Below are 15,751 nucleotides of genomic sequence, written 5' to 3' on the forward strand. Positions count from 1 at the left end.
ACGCGTTCCCCTACCGAGAGCAAAGGAGGTCGAGACACGCCCATTCACCACCACTTGGGCTAAAGGGTCAGTGTAGAGCAATTTCACCCAGTTAATAAAAGTGGGTCCGAAACCGAAGTTAGAGAGAACCGCCCAAAGATAAGGCCACTCAAGCGTATCAAACGCCATGGTGGCGTCCAAAGACGCCAAGATGGCCGGTTCACGCAAAGTTTCCGCTCGCGCAAGGACTCCATGCAGGCGCCGAAGGTTAAGTGCCGTATTGCAGTGTGGTATAAATCCGGACTGGTCCGGGTGAACCAGATCGCTTATGACAGATACCAAACGATTGGCGAGCACTTTAGCCAGGATCTTCGGTTCAGCATTAATCAGAGAAATGGGCCTGAAGGAGTCGCAACGGTCACGTGGCTTACCTTCCTTATGAATAACCACTATGGAGGCCAATCTCTGGTCAGGAGGAAGGGAGCCCGTCTCCAGTGATTCTAAAAACATCGACCGTAGATACGGTGCCATCACATCCGGACGGAGCTTGTAAAGCTCAATGGGGAGCCCATTAGGGCCCGAGGCCTTTCCCGAGCGAATCGAGCAGATGGCGATCGCGATTTCATCAACCGTAGGCGGAGCCTCCAGCAGATTCCTCTCAGGGTCGGACAAGCATGGCAGCGAGATATCGCGTAGAAGCAAGTGGGAGTCCTGCTCAGGTCTATCGGACACAGGGGGACTTCACCTTTTCATTCGTTTTGGTGAGGTCCGCCCGGAGCAGGTTGACCTCAATAGTGACAGTATCCGATTTGTGGTCTAAGGATTGGATCTGTTGACGAAGAGAAGTGCGAACTCTCTCGATGGCCGCCATCACATCGTGTAGTGTGGGTTCCGATGTCGGGCTTGGGTCTGCCACTCCGCCATCCTGCAATCGGTTAGACGCTCCGGGCGAGCCCTTCCTGACAGTGTATCTGTCCAGCTTGTTGGATTGCACTGTATGGGCCGTTCTGTACGATTTGAGTTGAGTTGAGGCTTCTCCATCTCTGGTTTAGATGCCATCACCAGTACCCCACCAGGCCCAAAGGGCACCTCCGTCTTTCGGCACAACAGAGGATGATGCGTCGCTAGGTATCGCTCCCAAGGATGACGTAGTTGGATGCCAGTGTCAGACCAGTAGGGGGGGCGTTTCTCCCAAGGCGGGAGAAAGGGCACTCTGTGGATGGAAGGCAGTGCAGGTCAAACCCCGCGGCCGAAGTTCAGAAAGGGGGGCGCAGACCGGGTACTTCCGTTCAGTCAAGCCGATGTTGTTCAATTCGGAGCCGGGTTACCTCCCATCCGAGACCCCGGCCCCTCACCGGCTCAGGCCCCAACCTCGCAGACGACCCAGTTTCACTTTTCGCCAACCGATTTGGACGCGGAAAGTCTCATTCGGTGCCTCCACCACTCTATCGAACGAAACTGTGTCTAGATATCAGGAAAAGTTGCAGGATAACTCCGACGGTTACGGGGGTCTCGGAAGCCCCGAGCTCACGCGGCCATCTTGGACGCGCGCCAAGCTCCTCCCCAGGTGCTGGTATTTTATGTATTTATTTTTCACTTCTTTTGTCCTGCTTCATGATTTCCACTTTTATCAATAAAGTGGTTTCTAAAATATAAAACAGAAAGATATTAAACGTGTGTCATCCAGTATCGCCAACAGCAGCGATTCCAGAATGGTCCGTTGTAAGATGATGTCTGGCAGATTTTTTGCATTGAAGAATCCTAATTTCCTTAATGATATCTGCTTGAGTTTGAGGGCTACAACTGCATCATTCAATGCTCTCCTTTAAATACCAGGACACACAGATCATCTACTCTACAGGAGCCTCTTGGACCTGCTGTGCTCAGGCATGCCTTCAGACACCCAGCATGTTACTCTCAACAATACCTTCAGTAATCCAGCGTGTCACACGCGGGCATGCCTTCAGACACCCAGCATGTCACACTCTGGCATTTCTTCAGACACATAGTACGTTACTCTCAGGCATACCTTTCAGACACCTAGCATGTCACACTCAGGCATGCCTTCAGACACCCAGCGTCTTACTCTCAAGCATGCCTTCATACACCTAGATGTTACACTCTGGCATGTCTTGAGACATCTAGCATGTTACTCTCGAGCATTCCTTCAGACCCCCAGCCTGTCATACTCTGGCATGCCTTGAGACCCCCAGTGTGTCGCACTCTGGCATGCCTTGAGACCCCTAGCGTGTCACATTCCGGCATGCCTTCAGACACCCAGGGGCAGATCTACAAGCCCCCTGCGCCACTTTTGCGGCACTTTTAACATGGAAAAAGTGATGCAAAAGTGGCGCCAGGGGCTTGTAAATAAGCCACCCAGCGTCTTACCCTCAAGGCATGCCTTCAGACACCTAGCATGTATCACTTGCGCTTCAGACATCCAGCCCGTCACACTCTGGCAAGCCTTCAGATACCCAGTGTGTTACACTCAGGCAGGCACAGTCGGACATGCCTACAAACACCCAGCGTGTGACACTCTGGCAAGCCTTCACACCCCCAGCGTGTCACATTCCGACAAGCCTTCAGACACCCAGCGTCTTACTCTCGGGCATGCCTACATAAATCCAGCATGTTACACGTGAGCTTCAGACATCCAGCCTGTCACACTGGGGCATGCTTTCAAATACCCAGTGTGTTACACTCGGAGTCGGACATGAGTAGACACCCATCGTGTTACACTAGGTCAGGCACACTCGGAAATGCCTACAGACACCAAGCGTGTGACACTCGTGCATGCCTTCAGACACCCAGCGTATCACACTCTGGAGTGCCTTCAGACACCCAGCCTATCAAACTCGGGCATGCCATCAAGATCATACACATTCGGGCATGCCTTCCGACACCCAGCATGGAAAACTGGAGGGACTCCACACCTGCCCTGAAGGACATTCGTGCACACAAGCTTGCACAATGTAGTAGTGATAAATGCACCAGCTGCAGTATTCGGTACATTACTAGGGGTTCACACTCAGTCTTTCATCCTAAATGCGCACCATCACGCTAGGCTATAATTTGTCATTAAAAACGAAAGAATTAGGCATTTCGGCAAAATTCAGATTGGTGCAACTCAAAATCCTGCACCGCATTTATTACACTAGGACACTTCTCCACAGGATAAATAGAGCACCACACCCCTTCTGTCTTCGAGGCTGCGGGGAGGAGGGGACGTTGTTTCATACGCTGTGGGACTGCCCAAAGATACAGGAGTTCTGGCGGCAGATTATGCGCACTGTCTCCCAGGCCCTTAAGATCTCTGTTGTGCCCGAACCCCGTAAATGCTTGTTGAACATCTGGGACCCTAATGACCTGGACAGGTATGGCCTGCTCTGGGCTACACTGGCCATGACAGTGGCCAAACGGGACATTGCGCAGAAATGGGGTGCTATGGAAATGCCTACATCGGCTAGATGGACCAAAAACATGGACATGCTTATGGTGACAGAGAGGGCGGTGTATGTACTCAGGGCCTGCCCCCGTAAATGGAACAAGGTCTGGATGCCGTGGAACATCTATAGAGGGGACATCTGTGAACCACTGCCGGAAGACGATGACATAGACTCAGAGGGGGAGGACGATTGAAGCGCTGGTGGCTTAGTTGCTGAATTGCCTGTACCAAAACATGCTGTATTCCTATGGTACGGTTGCAAACAACATAGACTACAAGCAAAGTGACTGATGATTGGTTCTGGATGTGTGCACAACGATGGGAATGTGATGACAAGAGTTAGGTTTTCTGTTTTCTTTTATTTCAATATCTATTAGGATGAGTACCGCTTGTGGATTGAGGGCTATGTAATTACAACTTATGGAGAGTGAGGCACTGACACTGGCCTCAAGACAATGTACACAGGTCAATTGATGTCGATCATCCATGTGCTTTCTGAGCCTGCGCTGAACATATTTAACTATGCAAAATAATACTACTGCTCTACAAATGCATGCCTGTACAACCTGCAAAATTACAACTTATGCAAGATAATGTATGTATAACATATGCCTTCATGTTAATAAAGATTTCCCCCCCCCCAAAAAAAAACGAAAGAATTTCTATCCCAAAACGAAGACACTTGTGTTAACCCATGACTTACTGGACATGCCTGCGGCATGCTGGTAGTCCTTATCATTACCGTCCCATTCTCAATATATGCCGTTATCTATTACAGACCCTGGTATATCCTTTTTGAAGATGTAAATATGTCTACACGATTTTCATTTCAGAACTGTTAGATTCAGCACAGTAGTTTTCAAGGTCAGCCATACAAGTTCACTTTTTTAGCGAATGTATATTTTAATACTAACTCTTCTCCACAATCTTATCATCTAATCCACTGTAAAGCACTTTGACGTGAACTACAGGTGATCCGCACTATACAAAACCGGAAATAAATACGTAAAAACAAATAAGAGAATGGGTAGCATATACGACTGCCAGTGACTAATGGGTAGCATATACGACTACCAGTTACTAATGCCCCCTACCACCTGCCCCTCCCCCCACTCCATTGCTTCTCTCGTTAAGACAACTCACTGCACAGGAAAACAGTGCCAAACCCCCCAGGAGGCATGCATGCGTGTGCAGCAGCTTTCACGCTAGGCCCAGGATGACACATCTTCCTCCAATGAAACAGCGAGCAGGCAGGCAGTCCAGCCTCTACTGCCTGACTCCGGGACCGGGCAGGCAGAGCATCCCTGCAGGCAGGGGGTATAACCTCTACTGCCTGCCTCCGGGGCGGGGCAGGCAGAACATCCCTGCAGGCAGGGGTTCCAGCTTCTACTGCCTGCCTCCGGGGCCGGGCAGGCAGAGCTTCCCTGTGCGCCCCACGGTGCTGAAGCTGCGTCCACCTCTTTTGGCTGCTCATCACAGAAAATACACAACACAATATAGGGAAAAAAATCCACCTAAGTACGGAGCACAGGCCCACGCTGTGTACAAATCCTCGGGGAAGAAGCAGACCGCATCCCACAAAATATCCCTGGCTGGAGGTCCAGAAGGGCGCAGGGTCCAACATGGTGTCCGAGGGGGGTACCAAGGGGAAGTAATGATGCAAAGAGGCGGCTGCGGAACTCGGGGATACAAGGAAAGTTGGAGCGCACAAAAGGGAAAGTGCGCAGGAAACAGGGAGGGACAGGAGATGTGCATGCGTGCACATGACCCATACGGGTAGTGTGCATGAAACGCCATAGGGAGGGAAAGCGAAAGCATGCCATGCGCGCGTCGAAGGAGATGAGCCATACTCGTGCTGACGTAAGCAAGCCGCCCCGGACAGGAGATGTGCACGCATATGGTGCAAGCAGGAGTTGTAATAATGCTGCCAGCCATACGCGTGCACATCGGCTGTCCGGGCTGAAGTTTATACAGATGCCTGTCCGTGAGAAAATGCACATCTCCTGTACCTCTTCCAAACTCAAATCAACAACAATAGATCTCGCTAGCGACAGCGCTTCGCGCTGCGTCGCTAGCTGAGACCTAAAAAGTGAGCCTATTTGCTTTATGAAGGGGTCAAAAAATCACGAATAATGATTATTAAATGTATATTTTATTCATTCACACAGTACAATGTTTATTAAAAGTGGCTGTTATAAAACAATTTTAATCAGGTGCTATTAAAAAAAATAATGAACATATCTGAGTCTCCTTAGGTTTCGCCTGCTCAGTGCTTGAGCTGTGCTTGTGAAATCTATTGTAATTAATATAACCATAAAAGGGGCTTCCATCCCGCCTCCTCACTTTCCTGGCGGTTGACTGGTTCCTGAGCATGCCACTTTCTTTTCCTACATTTCTATTTGCTATAGCATATTTTCCTGCATTTACTAATGTGTGTTCCTCGTCTGCTTCTCTGATCAGTTTTCCGTAGCATAAATGCTGTTAATATCCGCTTTGGTGGAACTATTTAAAAAAAATGTTTTGCCTCTTTTTACTTTACCGTCTTGCAGCATTTGTCTTTAGAAACTTATGGAGAGATTAAGTGATTTGCCCAGAATCAAAGGATGTTGCGCCGCCGAGACTTGAACTGGGATCCCAGCTTTGAGTCAGCAGCTCTGGCCACTGCCCCGCATCCTCTCCACTCCTGTGAAGCTTGTCATTATTCATAAACCGATGCATTACCAATACTTGTTTTTCACAGTTTTCAAGCTACAAAGAATAGCCATTGAAACAACCACAAGATTCAATGGCTATTTTAGCTAGAGCTCCAGCAAAGAGTGATTTAAAAAAATAATTGGTAAGCTTTCATGGGGTCATGGATTTAATGACCCAGGAGACTTACTGTTTTTTTTTATGTTGCTGGGGGAGTGGGGGCTGCTGTAACCCCTGCAGTGCCCGACAACATTAAACAAATACTTGGTGGTGCCCCTGTCCCTTATAGGGGTACTACCAGGCTCTTAAAGGAAAATGCTACTTACCAGTATGCATCTGTTCTTGGCATGTAGGGCTGCAGAACCACACACTATTGCATAGATCACCATCTGGTGGTGGGCCCAGATGATTACACTTTGTTTTTCTTGGAAGAGTCTTTTTTATCTGTTGGATAACTCCTCCTGTAGATCGTAGTGCGCATGGCGATCGACTCCATTTTCAGATTGTTTTCGCCATTGGGCAAATGATGGAGTTGTAGGAGTATAAATAAGGATGTCCATGTATTGTGCATCTAATTAAGATTTTACTGGAACAGATATAGGTAGCCGGGGAGGCGGATGGGCGTGTGTAGTTCTACAGCCCTACATGACAAGAACAGATGCATACTGGTAAGTAGCAATTTCCATTCGAGGCATATGGGCTGCAGACCACACACTATTGCATCGATTGCACAGCAGTTTTCTCCCTTAGCGGCGACCACCCGTATCTGTTGCAGTAGTCTGAAATAATGTTTTGAGTACAGCCTGGCCCACAGTAGCTTGTTGTTTTGCCTGCACATCTACACAGTAGTGTTTTGTAAATGTGTGCGGTGTAGACCATGTAGCTGCTTTACAGATATCATCTAATGATATATTTGCTAGCAATACCATAGATGCCCCTAATTTACAGGTAGAATGAGCCCTAGGGGAAATAGAGTGTGTTTTGCTTTTTGGTAACAAATTTAAATGCACTTAACAATTCACCTTGCAATGTCTGATTTTGAGATAGGAGTGCCTTTATTTGGAGGAGAAAAGGACACAAACAGTTGTTTTGTTTTACTAAACGGTTTTGTCCCGTCGATGTTGTAGAGGAGTGCTCTTTTTACATCTAATGTGTGTAGAGCTCTTTCTGCAACTGTTTGTGGTTGGGAAAAGAATACTGGCAACTCAATAGATTGGTTGAGGTGGAATGGTGAAATTACTTTTGGCAGGAATTTTGGGTTTGTCTTAAGAACCACTTTGTTGTGATGGGGTTGTATAAATGGTTCTTGAATTGTTAATGCCTGAATCTCACTTACTCTTCTGAGTGAGGTAATAGCAACTAAAAATGCAACTTTCCATGTAAGAAACTGTAACTCGCACTTATGTAATGGTTCAAATGGAGGATCCATAAGTCTAGTGAGAACAATATTTAAATTACATACCGGAGAGGGTGGTATTCTGGGAGGAATTATTCTTTTTAATCCTTCCATAAATGCCTTGATGACAGGTACTCTAAAAAATGACAAATGTCTGTTTTGAAGATAAGCTGCTATAGCAGCAAAATGTAACCTGATTGAGGAGTACGCAAAATTACATATTTGTAGATGAAGTAGGTAGCATATGATGTTTCGTATGGAAATATCTACTGGGTTAATGTTGTTATTTGTGCAATACACATCAAACGTTTTCCACTTGGCTGCATAGCATGCTCTAGTAGTGGGGCGTCTCGCTTCTTTAATGACATTCATGCAATCAGGCGGAAGATTGAGGTATCCAAATTCTAAGACCTCAGGAGGCAAATCGCTAGATTGAGCTGCATTGGGTCTGGATGCATGGTCTCTCAATGGTTCTATGTTAGTAGATGTGTGATAGTTGTCATTTTTTATGTAGTACTACTGATAGCTCTAGTAGTGTGGTGTACCACGGTTGTCTTGCCCACATTGGTGCTATGAGAATCAATGTGAGGGAATGTTGCTGTAACTTGCGTACCACTAACGGAATTAGTGGGAGAGGTGGAAAAGCGTACGCAAATTTGTTTGAGCAACTCATCCATACCGCATTGCGTTTGGACAATGGGTGTGGGTATCTGGCGGCGAAGCTTGGGCATTTGGAGTTGCGGTGTGTGGCGAACAGATCTATCTCTGGCTCTCCCCACTTGTGAAAGAATGGTTGAAGAACTTGTGGATGAAGTTCCCACTCGTGTATCTGTTGTCTTTGACCACTTAACAGATCTGCAACTTGATTGTGAACTCCTAGTAGATGTTCTGCTAACAGAAAGATGTTTTGAGGAATGGCCCATCTACATATGCTCTGCTCGAGCCGGGAGAGCTGTTCGGAGTGTGTTCCTCCTTGTTTTTGGATGTAATACATGGCCGTCATACTGTCTGTAAGGACAAGTACAGCCTTTCTTGAGAGGTAATGCTGAAACGATTTTAGAGCTAGGAAAATCGCTAACAACTCCAAATGATTTATGTGGAGTAGCTTTTGTTGCGGTGTCCATGTACCTTGTACTGTGTGTTTCTCTAAATGCGCTCCCCATCCTGTGAGAGATGCGTCTGTGGTTAGCACCACTTGTGGAACAGGCTCTATGAACGGCCGGCCCTTGGAAAGGTTTTTGGTGTTCCACCACTGCAGAGAGCGATATGTCCATTCGTCTACCACCACCAGATCTGCTATTTGTTGTTGAGTTTGATTCCACTGACTTGCCAAACACTCTTGTATGGGGCGCATTTGTAGTCTTGCGTATGGTACTATGAAAATGCATGATGCCATCATTCCTATCAATTGCATGAACACTCGAGCTGGTAGTGAGTGCTGTGGCTGGAATTTTTGTATCAGCGTTTGCATACTTTGTATCCTTGTAAGATTGGGGTATGCAATCGCTTTCGAGGTATCTATTGTGGCACCTAGATACTGTTGAGATAGGGATGGTTGGAGGTATGACTTCTTTTCATTTACTGTGAATCCCAGCTTGTGCAACAGGCAGATGGTCTGATGCGTGTGCTGTACACATTGGTGGTATGACTTGGATTTTATTAACCAGTCGTCTAGGGTATGGAAAGACATGAATGTTGTTCCTTCTCAAGTGTGCTGCTACTACTGCTAGACACTTTGTAAACATTCGAGGTGCTGTAGTTACTCTGAAAGGGAGTACTTTGAATTGGTAGTGTTGACCTTCTAGTACAAATCGAAGGTACTTTCTGTGAGATTGATTAATAGGAATGTGAAAGTAAGCGTGCTTGAGATCTAATGTGGCAAGGAAGTCGCCTTGTTTTAACAACGGCAGAATTTGTTGTAGTGTGACCATATGGAAATGGTCGGATTGTATGTACAGGTTTAGGGGTCTTAGATCCAGTATAGGTCTGAGGGACCCGTCCTTTTTGGGTATGAAAAAGTATAGGGAGTAAACTCCTGTGTTTTGATGGTGTTTGGGGACTGGTTCTATTGCATTCTTTAGTAATAGAGATGCAACCTCTTGTCTTAGAAGTATGAGATGTTCCTGTGACATGGGCAGTTGTCTGGGTGGTATTGCTGGACAAGTGGAAATGAGCTCAAGGCAATAACCTGACTGAATTATTTGTCTTACCCACCTGTCTGTGGTGATGGAGTTCCAGACAAGTAGGAACTGTTGTAATCTCCCCCCGACAAGAGTGGAATGGTCTGGGGGGATGGAAGGGAAGTCACAGTTTGGGAGTAGAGGCATTGCGGTTGTTGTTGCCTCTAGCTCTGCCCTTATTGTTGTTACCACTATATCCTCCTCTGTAATAGCCTCTGCTGGGTCAGGTTTGGGTGGGCGCTTTATAAGAAGAGGAGGTGTTGTCAGTTTGAAACCCCTTGGAGGCGCCTCTATATGAAGAGCGTAGAAAGGACGCTCTAAGGGTTTGAGTTTGTAAAGCTCCCATAGATTTTGCTGTATCGTTATCTTTTTTCATCTTTTCTAGTGCACTATCAACTGTTGGACCAAAGAGATGTTGCTGGTCAAAGGGTTGATTTAAAATACTGGCCTGTACTTCTGGTTTAAACCCAGAGATGCATAGCCATGCCTGTCTATGTAGCAGTACTCCTGAATTTATCGCTCTAGAGGCTGTGTCTGCAGTGTCTAATGCGCAGCGGATTAAGGTATTTGTAATAACCTTGCCTTCTTGTATTAGATCACAGGCTCTGGTCTTATATTGCTCTGGTAAATGTTGCATGAGTTATTGTAACTAATCATAATGTGCTTGATCATATCCTGCTAACAAAGCCTGAGTGTTAGCAATTCTCCAGATATTGGCTGCTTGTGAGATGGTGCGTTTCCCTGAAGCATCTAATAGCTTAGACTCTTTATCAGGGGGTGGAGCATCCCCTGTTGTCTGCGAGTTAGCTCTTTTTATCGTATTTGATACCACCAATGAGTCTAATCGCAGCTGACCTTTGATGTATGCTGGGTCCGATGGAGCTGCTTTGTACTTCTTTTCTAGTCTGGGATTAATCACCCTGGCTCTGACTGGGTCTCTGAATACCTCTGGTGCATGTCTCACCACTCCACTAATTATTGGTAATGTGGTTGTGGTTTTATGTGACGACAGTAGTGTATCCATGGGGAAATCCTCTTCCACTGGATCTGTGTGTAAGTCTACTCCATGAAATGTGGCTGCTCTATGAATGAGCTGTGTAAACCCAATAGTGTCATCCAGAGGAGATGGTCTAGAAGGGTATGCGTCATCTTGTGTCACATCTGGCGCATGATAATCCTCCCAGGGATCATCTGATGGCCCAGGAATAATGTCTGGGTCATCTGTGTCGTCTATATGATGTTCACTTTCGACCCCTTGTGAATAATTGTCTTCATCATCATCATCATCCTCCCGTGGTATAATTCTATGTGTGCTGGATGGTGAGTGTACTGGAGAAAAATCTGTTGGTATCTCTGGTAATGGTGAAGGAATTCTTATGGGGGAAGTTTGAGCATGCTTTTTGAGAGGAACTGAAGGTGGTTTAAGATAGTCCATTTTCCTATTTTCAGGCACTGTAATAACATGTCCAGTCTTTGGATTAATATGAAGAGTCATTTGCTTTGGGTCTGGTCTGAAAAGCCCTTCTGCCGAAAAATCCTTTTTTGGTGCAGATTTATCTTGTTTGGGACCAAAATGCTTAGGTTTTACAGTGTCTATGGTCTCTTTGGAGTGGATTTTGGTTTCGGTTCCGAAGCCTTGGTCTTTCTCGGATCTGCCGATTTTGGATCCGGAATCTTTGCTCGTGAAGTGCATTTGGAATCATCAACCTTCGGAGCCGAAGTGTGTTTCAATGTCGAAGCAGGCTTCGGGTCGACTTTTTTCGGAACCGGGGTCTTTGGTTCGGTAGACTTGGGAACGTCTTTCGGTGCCGAGCTAGATTTTGGCTCCGCTGGTTTCGGTACTGATGACTGCTTCGGTGCCGGGGTTTATTTGGGTTTGAGGACATTTTGCTTGTCGGGACCGACAGACTGACTCAAGCCAGAGTCGACTGGAAGCTTTTTTGTATTCTTCGTTGCCGAGCCGGAAGGCAGGGCGTCGGAAAGGTTTTGGTCGGTGTGCACACGTGCCCGGAGGTGGAGGTGGAACCGAAGCCTGTCCCGGTATGGGGAGGTGAACAGAGTCGACGCTTGTACTCACGACCTGTTGACCAGCTGGAAGAAGATAGTCGTCTTCCGATCGGTCCTCGGCTCCAGAAGCGGACTCCTCTGCTTCGGAAACGATGTCGTCCTGCTGCTGTTCTTCAGACTCTACTTCGATCTGAGCCTCATCAATGATGAGGTCTGGTGTCGATGAAGATGACTGCGCCATGACTCTTCGAGCTCGACGGTCCCTGATAGTCTTCCTGGACCAGAACGAAGCGCAGGCCTCACATTCTCAACCCTCATGCTGTGGAGACAAGCACAGGTTGCAAACCTCATGAAGATCAGTGTGAGGGAATTTGTGTCCACACTGAGGGCACTTCTTGAAAGGTGTTCTTTCCATGATCCAAAGGCCCAATGGCGCAGTTGGGCCCGACGGCCCAGAAGAACGCTGTAATCGAGAAGCGCAAGCCTTTCCTCGACACTGTAACTTGGAATTACTGTCAAAGACGATACCGATGGTATGATGAAGTTCTGGAATTTGAAAAGAGATCGGTAACGGGACCGAACGATGAACACATCCGAGCTCGATGGCGGAAAAAAACAATCTGAAGATGGAGTCGATGTCCATGCGCACGACGATCTACAGGAGGACTCATCCAACGGACAATAAAAGACTCTTCCAAGAAAAACAAAGTGTAATCATCCGGGCCCACCACCAGATGGTGATCTATGCAATAGTGTGTGGTCTGCAGCCCATATGCCTCGAACAATATGTTTAACAAGCATCAAAAATGCAATAGGTCTCGCCTTTCATTAAGTTAAAGCCATTTGCTTCGCTATACAATACCATTCACAAAGTAAATGGCTTAAACTTAATCAAAGGCAAGACATATTGAATTTTAAATGCTTGTTTAGATAAGCAACTGCGGATTCATACAAATGAAAGGGAACTTCAAGTGGCTTCAGTGGCTCCATACAAAGACAAACCAATTTAACCTCAGGAGCACCTTCCCAGCTTCAACCTCCTACCGCTGCTGTTCTCCATTCCACAATGAGTCTTCACTCTGAGGAATCCCTTCCTGTAGAGTATTAAGTTTCTTTGTAACTAAGTTTGCACTATGTAAACCACACACAATCTAAGTAACCAGTGACATATCGCACAAAGGCAGTGCTGGGGGCATAAAGCTTATGGAAGGTGTGGTCCCAACCCCACAGGCTATGAGGAACAGATGAAACTGGACTCACAGCTTTTGTGTGAAAGTATCGTGGATGGAAATGCAGTACACAGAGTAACCAATTCATCTCTAGCTTTTTTGTCTTGTTACAATGGTCTCACCCTGGAGGTAAATACAATAATTGCATTTGCATCAGATTAGCAATCGTGACGATGCAGAGGCCGAGATGCAAATCTCCATTTGCAGTTTTATGTTTTTTCATGTATATGGACATAGTATTCAAAGAAATTGGTGTCTGTCATAGGAGAAATATGCTATGCAATATCCTCTTTGAAGTGAAATATTCTAAACATCTTGTTACACACCAAGGATCTTTCTAATAGAAATGTTTTTTGCAAAGATGTTCCTTATCCAAAAAATGTAACAAATATATGTATTAGATATAAGGTGAGACGCATCTAAATTACAGGTCAATATTAAGTATTTTAGAGATTTGTCCAAGAAAGAGAAATGTCAAAATCAACTCAAAACAAAAGCAGATCGCTGTTGTACGCAATTGTTTAAATAAACGTACAAAAAAACGAATAGCAAATTAGTGCACAAAGCAATAACAAATTAATAAAATAAAAATTTCTTATACTTATGGATTTTTCAATTCCTTCGATGCCATCAGCTTTGTCGTCACGCAGTAATGGATGAAAAAATGTGTAAACAAGATCACACTGAATATGAAAAGAAAATGAAAAGAGAAATGTTAGTTAGAAATGTTTCTAAAATAGAACACAATATGATTTAGTACAAAGTTTAAGTTAAACTCTAACCTCTGCTACTTCGGTACAGCTGTCCATAAGACTTTGCAAGTAACTGTTCAGTTCCATTTTTCTTTTGGCTGCTACATCTTTAACATGAGTTCTTCCGAGAACCATCCTGTTAGGAAAACTAAAGGATGAAAAAGAAAACTAAAATTATACTTTGAAAACATGAAAACAAGCTACCTACTTTACGAAAAGCTACAATCAGGTCAAAATGAATTAAATCAGAGCAATATGTCACCAATATGTTAATCACTGACATCACTGGTAACACTACATATCACCGTTGACATTGGCTGTGCACAGAGAGGGGGTGTGGAACAGGACCAGCTGCAGGCTATATGCAGCTACCACAAAAGATTCACACGCAAAGCAAAATGCTCATTGTTGGCAGTTTAGGGAGGACATGGGAGCAGAGTGTAGCCAATGCCAGACCACACACTCAAGGCCAAATGGTGTTCATTGGGGAATGAGGATTTGCGATTCTGGGAGTGGGTATCTGTGGTGTTATCCTTTCCCATGGGCATATATTGTTTAGTTCCTTAGAGATGTTGAGTATTGTCTGTAACCATTTTGTGTGCTCTTTTGTTGAACACGTTATCTGGAAGCTGTGTGCATGTGCCCTAGAAATTTTACATCTCCATGAAGCTGCCAACACCGAACACTGCAAAACTACTTTAGGGCAAATGGGGATGCAAAGGGAAGGTCAAAGGCTACACCTTGTGTCAATCCACATTTTGTGTATGGTCAAAGTTCATGTGCCGTTGACTATGTGGACTTTGGATTTTGGGGGTGTCTTAGCTGCTTTTTCACAGCTTTCTCCTACACCAACGACACACAGCAGTTGGTCATGTTCAGTTCCTTAAAACTCAACCACTCCTTGCACCTCTTGCATACATTGTGCATCACATTAATGTAATCAATTATGTACTTTGATGTGTCATCAGAGATTGCTTATCGCAGCTTGGCGAGTAAGCAATTTGGCAGCATAATGTAATAGGGTGATTTTAATGGATTTTGTGCTTTTAGTGATACTGTTGCCTACATAACAAATCCATACGTATGTGTATATATGTGTGTGTGTGTGTGTGTATATATATATATATATATATATATATATATATATATATATATATATATATATATATATATATATATATTATCCAGTGGCGGTCACCATTGAGTGGTTAGTTTGGTCAGCTGTTCCAAAGTAAAGTGTTTTTTGTGTTGTATTATGAATTTGGCTCCGTTCGACGAATCTCCATGAAACACTCTAAAAAGGTGCCACTTTTTGACTAGTTTGTGCATAGGAAGTTCCGGGGTGATCCATCAGGCAGGGCCCGAGAAAAAAAGGGGGGTCCCAAAATCCCTATGCATTTTCAAATTAACTTCTTTAAGAAGAGCTACTGCAAAAACTGCTGAACTGTTGGTGTGCCGATTGTGCCTTGGTGTAAATCCGTTCAGTAGTTTTTTTTCTTTTAATTAAGGGTCAAAAATATTTCTATATCTGGAGAGTTGGGTCCGCAAGAGACTTGAAAGACTCTAGCAGGAGAGCCGATTAAAAAAGAATCAAGGGGTCTGATTGGCTCAGGGAGCTTTTTTTACCCTGGTCCAATTCGCTCCCGCGGGAATCGGAATCCTGCTGGAGCGAGCGCTCTGACTGGCTGCCAGCAACATCAGAACAAGCATTGGCATAGCCAATAGGTCTCGGCTATGGGACCTTATATGTGTTTAGCCAGAGCTATTGGCTTTTCCAATGTCTTTAAGCTATGTTGAAGAGCAGAGTAGCTGCTGTACAGCATGTAGAAAAGTTCTAATAAAGTGTTTCACACATTTTTGCTACCTTATCTTTTATTCATACAAGAAGAAATGTATAAACAACTGAATGACCCTATGAAAAAAAGAATTAACATAAAAAATGCATTCTAGTTTTTTTGTCCTTGCAATGATGGCAACTTTCTCCTGCCTGTTCTAATGCTTGTTTATTATAGCTTTCTTTATTTGGGGGTGGGTGGGACATAAACAACTGGAGGGCAGAGGTGGTGAAATAG

General features: G+C 45.2%; 1 protein-coding gene across 2 annotated transcripts in view; it reads right to left on the bottom strand.

Annotated features, from left to right (window-relative positions):
* PIK3C2A (phosphatidylinositol-4-phosphate 3-kinase catalytic subunit type 2 alpha) overlaps window positions 1–15,751 on the bottom strand; it is a 1,158,716-nt gene that overhangs the window by 88,682 nt on the left and 1,054,283 nt on the right. For both annotated transcript variants that reach the window (XM_078681042.1, XM_078681043.1), the window contains 2 exons: window positions 13,710–13,827; window positions 13,529–13,610 (listed from right to left, as the gene is read on the bottom strand). In XM_078681042.1, the coding sequence (XP_078537168.1) occupies window positions 13,529–13,610; window positions 13,710–13,827 (200 nt within the window). The remainder of the gene's footprint in view (window positions 1–13,528; window positions 13,611–13,709; window positions 13,828–15,751) is intronic.

Source organism: Lissotriton helveticus, chromosome 3_1 (assembly GCF_964261635.1).
Source record: "Lissotriton helveticus chromosome 3_1, aLisHel1.1, whole genome shotgun sequence".
Lineage (NCBI taxonomy): Eukaryota > Metazoa > Chordata > Amphibia > Caudata > Salamandridae > Lissotriton > Lissotriton helveticus.